This window comes from Petaurus breviceps, unplaced genomic scaffold, assembly GCF_028583685.1.
Source record: "Petaurus breviceps papuanus isolate PSGF00001 unplaced genomic scaffold, PetGlider_PUasm1.0 90865, whole genome shotgun sequence".
NCBI lineage: Eukaryota > Metazoa > Chordata > Mammalia > Diprotodontia > Petauridae > Petaurus > Petaurus breviceps.
The window spans coordinates 8,318,430-8,329,873 of NW_027187367.1; the positions used below are offsets into that span (position 1 = coordinate 8,318,430).

At 49.6% G+C, this 11,444-nt stretch overlaps 1 protein-coding gene and 1 long non-coding RNA gene across 5 annotated transcripts in view; one reads left to right on the forward strand and one right to left on the reverse strand.

Moving 5' to 3' along the window:
- The window catches only part of LOC138150095 (uncharacterized), a 32,760-nt gene extending 32,035 nt beyond the window's left edge, over positions 1-725 (reverse strand). Inside the window, exon 1 of one of the 3 annotated variants that reach the window (XR_011165509.1) lies at positions 576-725. This is a non-coding gene — a long non-coding RNA (uncharacterized lncRNA). The remainder of the gene's footprint in view (positions 1-575) is intronic. The other 2 variants (XR_011165508.1, XR_011165510.1) reach the window with 2 other exon arrangements.
- The window catches only part of HMGA1 (high mobility group AT-hook 1), an 11,300-nt gene continuing 504 nt past the window's right edge, over positions 649-11,444 (forward strand). The window contains exons 1-5 of one of the 2 annotated variants that reach the window (XM_069073480.1): positions 649-791; positions 5,231-5,383; positions 7,634-7,717; positions 9,042-9,092; positions 10,563-11,444. The exon at positions 10,563-11,444 is cut by the window's right edge and continues 504 nt beyond it. In XM_069073480.1, coding sequence (XP_068929581.1) covers positions 5,282-5,383; positions 7,634-7,717; positions 9,042-9,092; positions 10,563-10,616 — 291 coding nt within the window. In that variant the 5' untranslated portion in view covers positions 649-791; positions 5,231-5,281 and the 3' untranslated portion in view covers positions 10,617-11,444. Of the gene's footprint in view, positions 792-3,003; positions 3,029-5,230; positions 5,384-7,633; positions 7,718-9,041; positions 9,093-10,562 lie in introns of those variants that run through there. The other variant, XM_069073481.1, reaches the window with a different exon arrangement.

Sequence of the window (11,444 nt, forward strand, 5' to 3'; positions counted from 1 at the left end):
CGACCACGCGCCTTCAGCCCCCAACCCCAGGACCACGTGGAGACAGGTACTAAGAAACCCACCAAGCCCGGAACCGGGCCGCCCCCACCTCGAAACCTGATCCCTCAGGCCCACACTTACCCACCCCCCTCCACCCCACCCCCATCCGTGCCCACCTAGCACGATAGCCTGAGGCCGCCTTTTTAAATCCCCCAGCTCACCCCCCCGGTCTCTCTTTTTAAGCTCTCCTGAGCCGGGGCTGCGCTTCTCTAATTGGGAGTGTGAGCCGGGGCTATTTCTGGAGCTGGCGCCACTCCAAGAGGGCGTGAGTTCGCGGCTGCTGCTCGGGCGGTTTTCTACCTTTTTTTCCTCCTCTTCTCCCCCTCTTTTCCTTCTCCCCACCCACCACCCTTTAAATAATTTCTATTTATTTATTTATTGGGGGTGGGGGGAAATGCACGGGCCAGACCCGGCTTCCTGCCTCTTGCCTTGATTTCTTTAAAATTTATATTTATTTATCCCCCCCCCTTTCCTCCCCCCCCCCCCCCTCCCCCTGCCCCCCCCCCCCCCCCCCCCCGAATGTGACACATAAATACCCCGCGGGGGCCTGGGCGGCGGAGCACGAGGCCGGCGGTCTCTGAGCGCTTCTCTTCTCTCTCCCGGTTTCAGATCCGCATTTGCAACAAGCGGCGGCGGCGGCGGCGGCGGCGGCGGGAGGAGCCCGAGCAGGGAAGCTTAGCGAGGTCATTCGCTCGCAGTCCGCGTTGCTCCCCCGCAACCCGGAGCTACGCACCCAAGCCGGCCCGCTGCCGGTGAGTGCCTGCGGCTTCGGGGAGGCCGTCGATGGAGGGGAGGGGAAGGGAAGGAAGGGGGGCGGGGGGCGCCGCCGCCGCCGCGCGTGAAGGGGAGGGGGGCGGGAAGCGCGCGCGCTGCCGGCTTTATTCCCAGGCTCCCGGGCTGCGCGAGCGGCTGCCGAGGTTGGGGGGGGGGGGCCCGCATTCGAAGAGGGGGCTTCTCTCTGCACGCCACCTCCCGGGTCTCAGAGGCGGAAACCTGGGGATTGGCGCATGAGGTTTGGGGGGAGGGGACTCGCGCGCCCGCAGGTAGCCCCCCGGGAGAGAGAGAAGCCGGGGTTTGGTGCTTTTGGCCTCTCCCACCTCCCGCTTTCACCTCCCGCTCTGCATGGAGGCTTTATAATAATAAGGGTATGGGCTGCTCTTTGCAAAGCATCGGAGCCCACCCGGACCTGGTGGTGGAGGTGGAGAGGAGGGGGGGATTACTCGAGTTGCAAGGGCACGAGGGAGAAGCTGGGGCTGGGAGGGGGAGAGAGTGGGCACGTGCGTCGGTTCGTGCCCATCCCCCCACGGGAGTGGAGGGAAAGGAAAGTCAAGGTAGTGAAGGAGGAAGGGGAGGAGGGGTAATCGCCCCTACCCCCAGTTTGTGGCCCTCCCCCCTCCCTCAGGAGGCGGGGCTCCTTTTGAGTAAATGGGGCTTAAGCCGACCCAGCCCCACCCCGCCTGGAGACTAGACCCTGCGCTTGCTGCTCCTCACCCCAGACTCGGCCAGGCCAGCCTTCCCGCCCCCACAAACAGGTTTCTCAGCTTTGTTGGGCCCTGTTAGAACTAGCCCTTTTGGCACCCCCGGTTTTGGGGGGGGGTGTGAAGGGGCACTCACCCGCAACACTCAGCTATTGTTTCCCCTTACACCCCTAAAGGGACAGGTGACCCCCAATTAGAGTGGGGTGTAGAGGCAGGCTAGTAGGTATTGGGGGTGGGGAAGTGTTCTGTAGTCACTAACTCAGTGGGAAACAGAAGGCCTGGAAATGAGGTTTCCCCAAAAGCTTTAGAGGCTGGCCCTTCATCTGGCCTGTCTGTCGGGTTGCTGATGGCCTGGTTTCTGCACAAGCCCAGCTTCCTTGGGGAAGGAGGGGTGTGTAAGTCTCCCACCCAGGTAGTGTGATTCCACTTGTGAAAGGGAAGTAAAGAGAGTCACATCTTTGACTTTCAGCAGGCCACTTTTTGACTTAACACCTATCACCCAACTTGGGCCTCACTTTTCTCATTAGTAAAATTACAGGAGTTGGAAGGGCCATTCCAAAGGACTTCTAGGTGGAATGGCTTAATTTATTTCGTTAGGCCATTCATTTGAATTTGATTCTCTATTCTCCCAGGAAGTAGAAACACACACGTTTTGTATGAGCTTAGCAAGAGCAGTTGGACTGGGTTAAAGTCACCCAAGCTATTAGGGAGTGGGTCTCAAAGGTTTCAGGCATGACTAAGCAGGAAGATACTTAAAAGGGGCTAGGGCTTGGTCCCCCATTCCTTAACCTCAAGCCCCACCCCCACCCCCCAAACCTCCTGTCCCAGAACAAGCAGGTGTTTGTGCTCAGAGCTGACTTAAAAGGATGACTGAGTGAATTGCAGTTCCTGGGTGGGAACTTGGGGGAGGGATGGGGCAGATGGTCCAGATTTCATATGAGTTGGGCTCTCATTTAGCTGATTAATTTTGTTTAGTTTTTAACGGAAACCTGTGGTGTAATATAAGATTCTAATCACTGTCTAATTACAAAGCAAGGCAAACCAGTAATTACAAAGCAGGATAAATCACCAAACCACCTAGTTTAAAAGTATCTCAAAATCTGAAATGTTATAAAATAGAATAATTACCAATAGGGCAGAGACCTGCTGTGGAGAGAATTTCCCCAGGGCAGAAGGATGAGGGGGCTTCAGAATCCATTGAGATTAGTTTACAAAACATGTTTTGTTTTAAAATCTGTGTACATATGAGTATGTACTGGAAAAATTATTTTTAAAAAAAAACTTCTTAGAAACACAACAAAAAAATTAAAGTTTCGAAACTTTTAGTTTCTTTAGTCTAATGGCATTTAGAAATGGAAAGGCAATGTGGTCCAGTAGGAAGAAGGATGGTGTTGGAGTATGAACCTGGATTAAAGCCTACTTCTTGTCATTTCACCTGTATGACTTTGATCAAGCCATTTCTAAACTCTGGGTTTCAGTTCCTCATATGCAGACCAATATCCATTTCAGCTGTAAGTCTGTTTTTCTTCTTTTCTACCCCTTTCCATTATCTTATTTGATCTTCCAGGGATAAGCATTGCATTTACTTATCCCTGTTTTATAGATGAAGGAAAATTGATTCTTATTATCAGGTTGGGTGTTCAGGGGGAAAGTGTGTGGAATTTGGGGCAAATGATTGCTTGTTCCCTGAGCCTTTCCTGAAAGATTAATCCTGGGAGGACAAGAGACTGGAGTCCCCCACTATGTGACTGGTTGATGATCATTTTTAGCCTCTGTCTTCCCATCTGTAACTTCAAAACAATAATAACTTAGAATAGAATAATACCTATGACGTTCATATTTTAAGTCTGGGAAAGAGAGATTCCAATCTCTGGTTCCTTTCTTCAAGGTACAGAGGTGGGGAACCTGCAGCCTTGAGGTCACATGCGGCCTTCCTAGGTCCTTGGGTCCAACCATTTGACTGAGTCCAAGTTTTACAGAGCAAATCCTTTTATTGGGGATTTGCTCTATGAAGTTTGGGTTCAGTCATAGGGCCAAACTTCAGGACCTAGAGGGCCACATGTGACCTCAAGGCTGCAGGTTCCCCACCCCTATAGGATTACATTAAGGAATGAATAGGGGAGATGGTGAGGCATACTAGTATAAAGACCATCTTTAAGTCAGGAAGACTTGTTCGTGTCTTACATCTGACAAATACTGGCTTTGTGACCCTGGGCACATCACTTTTACTTCAGCCTCTTAGCACCCTTAGCAGTTCTCTAAGATCTGCATTAGAGAAAGAAATTTCTTCATCTGGGGGTTCCCTGTGGCAAGGAAATCACAGGTCCCACTTCACAACAATCCTGTGAGGTAGGCAGTAGTAGTAATATCCCCAGTTTACAGACAAGGGCCTGAGGCTTCCAAATGGAAATGATTTGCCATTAGATGGGGGGGGGTCGTGATTAGATCTCCCCCACATCATATAATCACCCTTTTGGCTGCCTAATTGTGAAAATTTTCCCCTTTCTGCAGCAAGGGATATAATGGGTTTAACATTTAGAAGATTTCTCTAGCTGAATATGACTCAATTCTGGAACTTTGAGAAAAGTTAAGAGGATACTTTGAAAGCGTGATCCTTGCACCAGGCAAACAGGATGGCCTAGATTACCTAGAACCAGGTTTCTAGAACTTTCTGGAAGTTTTAAGCCTCCAAAAATTCCCTCCTTGGAACACAAAAAGGAATGTTTGGACCTTTGACCTTCTTTTGGAGATAGGAAGGAGCATAGATCTTTGAGTCTCTTAAGGTGGGAGGGGAATGGAATAAACATTTATATAGCAGCTGCTATGCTAAGAGCATTACAAATACTATCTCCTTTGATGCAGACAATAAACCTGCCAGATAGGTGCTGCTGTTATTGCCCTTTTACAATTGAGGAAACAGGCAAACAGTTTAAGTGACTTGTTTAGGGTCACAGGTGGTAGGTCTCTGAAGCTTGGATTCGAACTTGGGTCATCTTGACTCTAGGCCCAGGGCTTTATTGTGGCCCTGAATAATTCTCAAATGTTCACTGGCTGAAACTGGACCAGGAACATAAATACCAGCCTCATTTTTAACAGATGAGGAAACTGAGGACAGAAATTAGGTAGCTTCCCCAAGGTCACACAAGGCATAGTGATAGTGGTAAGTCCTTCCTTCTCTACACCCCGTCCTCGAGGTGCTTTCTCCCCTAGTTTCTTTTCTCCTGTGAAACAGGCTTGGCAGAGGAAGGGAGGGTCCCAAGTGACTGTGGTGATGAGCACATTCTGAATGTACTCTGTGCTACCTAATCCCCTTTCCTTCCTCTTCCAAACTTTGCTTCTGGGTGGGGCAGGTCCCTACCTGGAAAAGCCAGGTTGGTAGGCAGGTTGTGCCTCTACTTCTGCCCTGGGCCCTGTGGGGGTGGCAGAAGCTGGGGTTAGGACAAAGAGCCTTTCTGAGCTGGGGAGATAAGACACAGATTAACTCCATCCTGTCCAGCCCCCACTGCTGCTCAGATAGCAGACACTACTGGGGGAGGAGGGGAGGAACCAGCTTGGGTTGGAGCCCGGGAATTCCATCCTTAGGACAGAGGGAGGGAGAGTGGGAATGTCTTGGTGCTGCAGGGGGAGGGAAGAACAAGAGAATAGTGGCAGGTGGCTACAAGAAGAGTTTTTTATTAACCTTTTTTTTTTTTATGATTTTATCCCCCACCCAGAACTCCATCATCCCCCTACCCTTTACCACCTCTCATTAGAGAAGGGGGAGGATGAGTGAATCTAGTTCAAAGTCCAGCCAGCCTCTGGCTTCCAAGCAGGAGAAAGACGGGTCTGAGAAGAGAGGGCGGGGCCGACCCCGAAAACAACCCCCGGTAAGTGCATGGTAAAGATGTGTCTGAAAGCATCAGCAACTCCCAACCTTCCTGCCCCTTCCCCCACATTCTAGGGGTGTTTGAATAAGGGCAAAATGGCAAAGACTGGGATAGGTCAAATGTTTTTATCTCAACCCCTCTCTGTCAGTAGAAAGCTCATTTGGGTTAGGAATCAGGGGACCAGATTCAAGTCATGTCCTTCCTACTTAATTAGTTTTACAACATTTGACAAGTGATTACCCCTCTTAGAACCCCACCTTTATATAGTCAATAAATCTTGCTATTTGTAAATTTTACTATATGGCTATGGAGACTTAGACTATAATTTTCTGTTGGGCCTGAGAATGAGTACCTAGTGGTGCCTCATTTTAACCTTCTGGGTAACTGGGGAAAGTAAATCTGGAATACCAGGAAAATTGGAGCAGAGGAAGGAAGGAAAGAAGGCCAGTAGGGAGATAGACTTCAGTCTCTCTTCTCTCATGCCTACTGCTACAATGCTGACCCTGAGAAAGTATCAGTCTTCTCCCTCTCTGCCACAACTCCCCCAGCCCTCCTCTGTGTGGGGAGAGGGGAGAATACAGATTTTCTGTTGCTCTGTTACAATCCTCCAGGGAAGAAAGATAAGAAAGAACCCTGTAAGCATCAGTATGATTTGTTGGGGGCTATGGGGAACTTGGGCCAAACGGGGACCAAGTGAGCCTTTGTCCTTGGGATGGATCCCAGGTGGCCTGTTTATAGCTGCAGTTCAAGTAATCCAACACCCACTCACTCCCCTTTGCCCATGAGCCTCTTTCTGGCCAACCCCAGCCAGAAGGAAGGAAGGTGACCACTAGGGTGGTCAGGTTTGGAGGTGAGGGGGAGAGCAGCCAAGGCAGCTAGGTGTTACTTTGGATAGAGTGCTGAGCCTGGAGTCCAGAGGACCTGAGTGTACATCTGGCCTCAGACATTTACTTAGCTTTGTCACCCTGGGCAAGTTCCCTTAATCTCTCTTTGCCTCAGTTTATTTTTAAAATGAAGATAGCGGGATGTATGTTTCAGGGTTGCTATGAGGACCAAATGAGATATTTGTAAAGCACTTGGCACATAGTAGGTGCTGTATTAATAAATGTTAGCCATTACTAGAATGTGCTCAATTTACTAAATGAACCTTCTAGTTGTAATATCTGGTAGGTGGTGTCCAAACCCTTTAATCATCTGCTAGTAAACTTAAAACACTAAAACCCCTTTGTGAGGTGGATTTTGAAGGAAGTAAAGAGGACCTTAGGTGAGGAAACTTCTGCCCTCTCTGTTCCTAATCTGGAGCTGGGAAGACTTTGTGACTTGAGCATAGGTCAGCTTAATTTTGGAACCCATCGGTAAAATGGAGATACAGGCCCATGGTACAAAATCCCTGCTCACTGCCTTGCAGGGTCATTGGATGAGTAATGGATATGAAATCTTTCAAGAGATAGTTTCTAGATGAGAGAGAAGGTTTGTGTGGGGGAAGAATGGAAGTAAAGTATCAGCCCTGGGTCCCCCATGGCTGGGAGACTGACTGGGCTAGTCTCACTTAACTGGTAAGGCTGGCCACTCTGCTGTCCTATCCCCCTTGAGCATCCTTCCCCTACAAAGCCACCTGACTGTCTCAATGGTCACCTTCCTCCTTGTGGCTGGCTGCTCTCGGGCAGGGAAATGGGTGTTGGATTACTTGGACTGTAGCTATAAACAGCCCAGGTGACTGAAGAAACCATAGCTGGGACGCCTTTCCCTCATTGCCCATGCATTATTCATGAGCTTTTTATTTCTCTGTGGCTTATGAAAATTTCAGCAGCAAAGGTAGGGACCTCCAAGGTAGGGTGGGTCCCAGGCTTTACTTTCTCTTCCTAGGGGAAGTGGTTTGGCAAAGCCCCAGAGTTTTAGTGAAAGTAGCTTTTCCTTTGCCTCTGCGTACCAACCCCTCCCCCCCAGTTAAATTTATCCTTCCCTCCCTCTTTACCTTTACTTACCCCTCTTTTTCCTATCAGGGACAGATGGAGAAAGGTGTGAGGGAACAGTTGGGAGTATGTGTTAAGGGGCAATAGTAATCTGTAAATTGGGTTCGATAACTCTCATTCTTCCTGAGTTTCTTATAAGGAAAGAAATTTGTGACTTCCACGATGCTTAGGAAATGTAATGTAATTGTTTATTTGGTGGGTAAGAGACTGCCTGCCTTGTCCTTTCTGTGCACTCTCCCATTCTTTTCTACTCTCTGCCCATCTTATCTTCCTCCAGAAGGAGCCCAGTGAGGCACCAACTCCCAAGAGACCTCGGGGCAGACCAAAGGGGAGTAAGAACAAGGGAGCTGCAAAAGGCCGGGTGAGTTCCTAGGGGGTCATGGAGAGAAAAGGTTTCCCCCACTTAAGCAGCAATTTTGGTCTCCTGGTGCTTAGATTAGGAGGAACTTAAGGGGTTTGTTCCTCAGAAGAATTTTGTAAAACTTATTATGACCCAATGTTGACTTATGGGGGCTGTGGGAAGGGCTGCTAGAGGCAGAGAGAGTGTGTGTACCTGTACGTGTACACAGGCAAGGTTTATACAGATGTATATGTGTGTGTGTACCTAGGCTGTGGGGGTCTGTCTGTCTAGGTCGTCATCAACCAAACGTAGTGACCTGTTGCAGGAAAGGGGTACAGAACACCTCAGGATAGAGCTGTGGGCCTGGAGTCAGAAGGACTTGAGTTCAAGTGTGACCCAGGGCAGGTCCCTTACTCTGGCCTGTTCCTCATCTGTAAAATGAGGAATATTCATAGCCCCTGCTTCTCCCAGGTTATGAAGATAATTTTAAAGAGCCTGGCACATAGCAAGAGCTATATAAATGGAAGCTATCATTCTTAGTGGAAAAGGACACTGAATTTCCAACCAGAAGACTTGAGGCTTCTAGTTCTTTTACTTGCTGTGTGACCTCATTGCACATGTGCCTTGGTTTCCTCATTTGTCAAGTGAGAAATAAAAGAATATTTTTATCTCACAGCTGTTTGTAAGGATCAGATGGTATAAAGAATGAAAAACATTTTAAAGGAAGACCTGTTGCTATAGAGTAGTATTTCATAGTCTTTTACAGAATTTTTATAAAAGTTAAAGCAGAAATGGTTTATTGCTTAGGGTTGGAGAGGAAAGAGATTGGTGTTGGCCAGAGGGGCTTCAGTCCCCTTCTGATTTTGGCCTTGGGGAGAACGGGAAATGATTCATCTGGGGTGTAGGGGGAAAGAGGAGGGGGTGTGTTCCATTCATCCCCCAGGAAATTCTGTTATTGAGGGGGTGGTGAAGGAAGGGGAGGAACAGCTAGAGAAGGGGCCAAACACTTGGGGGGGGGGACATATGCTTTGAGAAGCTGTTTTTGCTTTATTTATTTATTTAAAGGGCTCGACTCATATCCTCTGAGTCATGGGTGGAAGAGGCTTAGGTCTCTGGTGGGAGGAAAAAGGAGTGAGGAGGTGTGTTGTGTAGTGCTAGGGGTGGGTGTATGTGAATGTGTGTATGTCTAGTGTTAGAGGGTAAGTCCTACCTAGCCTGGGAGAGATGTCAACAGTTCTGAGTTATCCTGTAGAGATGGGATCAATTCACCACACCTGTGGGAAAAAATTAGAGCTTTTGCTTCCTTTTTAAAAGCTATTTAATTCCTGGGTCTGTTCCCCTCTAGAAAACCACCACTGCACCAGGGAGGAAACCAAGAGGTAGACCCAAAAAGCTGGTAAGTACAAGAGATGCATATAAGAGAGAATGAGAAGGGGAGACTGTACACTGGGCACCCGCTTCTACTTCTAGGATCTGGCTTAGTCAGGATGCTGCTAAAAATCTCAAGTGTCAGTGCCCTGCACATTACTGTCTTCTTCCTCCCAATCTTTGTTTTCTTTTTTTTTCCCTACTTTTATATTCCTCCCAAAGAAATTTCGTCCAATCTCTCTTTCAAGGACTACCTACCCTAGACCAATAAAAGTGGGGAAGCAGTAACCAGGGGTACCATGGTTATCAGTGTCAAGGTTGGGGACCTCTAGGTGAGAAGAAGGATGGGGGAAACTGCCCTGGGTAGTGGTTAGTCTCCTGATAAACTGCAAGGTTGCAGTTAGCCTGAAGCCAGGCACTATAGTCTCATAAGCAGCTGTATACAGTAACCATTTTCCATCTCCTCCTCCCACTCACCTCCTTCTACCCTGTCCTACTACCAGTGGCTTTCTGTCTTCAGCCAAAACAGTCCCCCTCCCCTGGGGTGGGGGGTGGAAGAAGAGAAACAGCATCTGGCAGACCTCCAGGAGTGAGTAACAGGAAGCAACTTGTTTTGGAGTCTCTGCCTGGCATGGGGGCCGCCCTGGGTCTGTGTGGTGTCCCCGAATTCCCACCCTGTGAGTGTGCTCCAGAACTCACTTCCCTTTCCTCCACCAAGGTCAGCTCTGGGCCACCCCCTTAAGCCAGTTCCTGCTCTCTAGTATTCCGGGGATCTTGTTTAGACCCTGTGGGGATTTTCTGGGATGACCAGGGGCAGCACCCGTGGGGGCCGGGAGAGACCCTGAATAAAGGGTAGGTCTGCCCACTCACTCATCTCCTCTAGTTCTGCTCTGCCACAACTGCCTGCCAGGGCATGGGGTTGCCCTGCCCTCCTCCTCCTTTAGTGCTTCCTTTTCCTAGCATTCTCTTGCCTAGGAGGTTTGCTCTGAGCTTAGACCAGTTACTTCCTTTTCCCCCTCCGAATTCCCCTCCCCCATGGTAGTAGAGAGGAAAGAATGCCTTGGGGGTTGGGGGAATAGAGGCCAGGCTGCTATGGGAGCCAGCAGGGCTGGGGAGGGGAGGGAACAAGTGGAGGGAGTTCTGTTTTCCCTTTAAATTCCTCCTCATTTTATGAATGAAACCGGGCAGCAAGAGTGCTGAGTCACCCACACACTCAGCCCTGAGTCATCCCAACCCTAGAGCACTTGGGATGCAGGGGGGGCTGGGTGTGTGTATGGGTTGTGTGTTGGGGGGGGGAGCAGTCTAGGCCCCCCTTCCTGGTGTGTCCAGGCCTGTGGCTTCTGGGAGTGGGGGAGGGCCATTCCTTGGAGGAAGTGGAAGTGGAGAGGGGAGCTAGCTGGTAGACAGGGAGTTTCTGTGGGAGCTTGGTCTCCCTGTCCCTTCCACACAGGCAGCCCCCTCCCATCCTTCTACAACCAGTAGCTTTCCTTCTCTGCAGGAGAAAGAAGAGGAAGAAGGGATATCCCAGGAGTCTTCAGAGGAGGAGCAGTAACCAAGCCTGCTTAAATCTCGCTACCTCATTCCCCATGATGATGACAACAGCGGCAGCCCTTTCATTCTGGGACTAGACAGAACAATGTTGATCTTTAAATCCCCATTTTTCTTCCCCCACCTTTCCTTTCCCTCAGTCTGTCCTTTCTAGTTTTACTGGTCAGAGGAATAATAGCCCTACCTGGGAAAAATGCCTCCCCATTCACACATTGGACATATTCACACTAACCCCGGCCATCCTATATGGGATTGTGTTGGGCAGGGTGGAGCAGGCAGCAGGTGGTTGAGCCTCTGGGGGTACTCCCTGCCTCCCACCTCCCACATCCATCCATCCATGGACCTAGCCACCCTTTCCCAGGATTGGGATTTCTTTTGTATTCCTCCTTCCTTGGACAGAGCTAACCTTTTGACTTAGCTGCCAACACCTGTTTTTTTGTCTCTGCCCCCCTGGAATGGGACCAGGGTTCCTGCTTTCCCATTCCCCACCCCAACTCAAGGATTTGAGAGGGAAGGACAGATGTGAGTATCTTGATCCTAAGAGCTCAGTTTCAATAGACTTCTGTCTGGGGATATTCTGTACCCCTACCGCCCTATTCTACCTTCTACCCAGTCAAGATTGGTCCCAAGGGTGGAGGTGGGAGCAGACTTTTTACTGAGAGTAGAAAGGGGGGGGGCAGGGGCAATACCCACCCTTCTCTCCCTCCTGCCCTCTCCACACTCTGGCATTTCCTGAGCATCAAACTGGAATGGGGCTGGGCTGGAGCCTAGGGTGTCGGGCACTAAGGGAGAGGGTCTGATTCATCCGTTTCCTTGCTGCTCAGGAGACCTA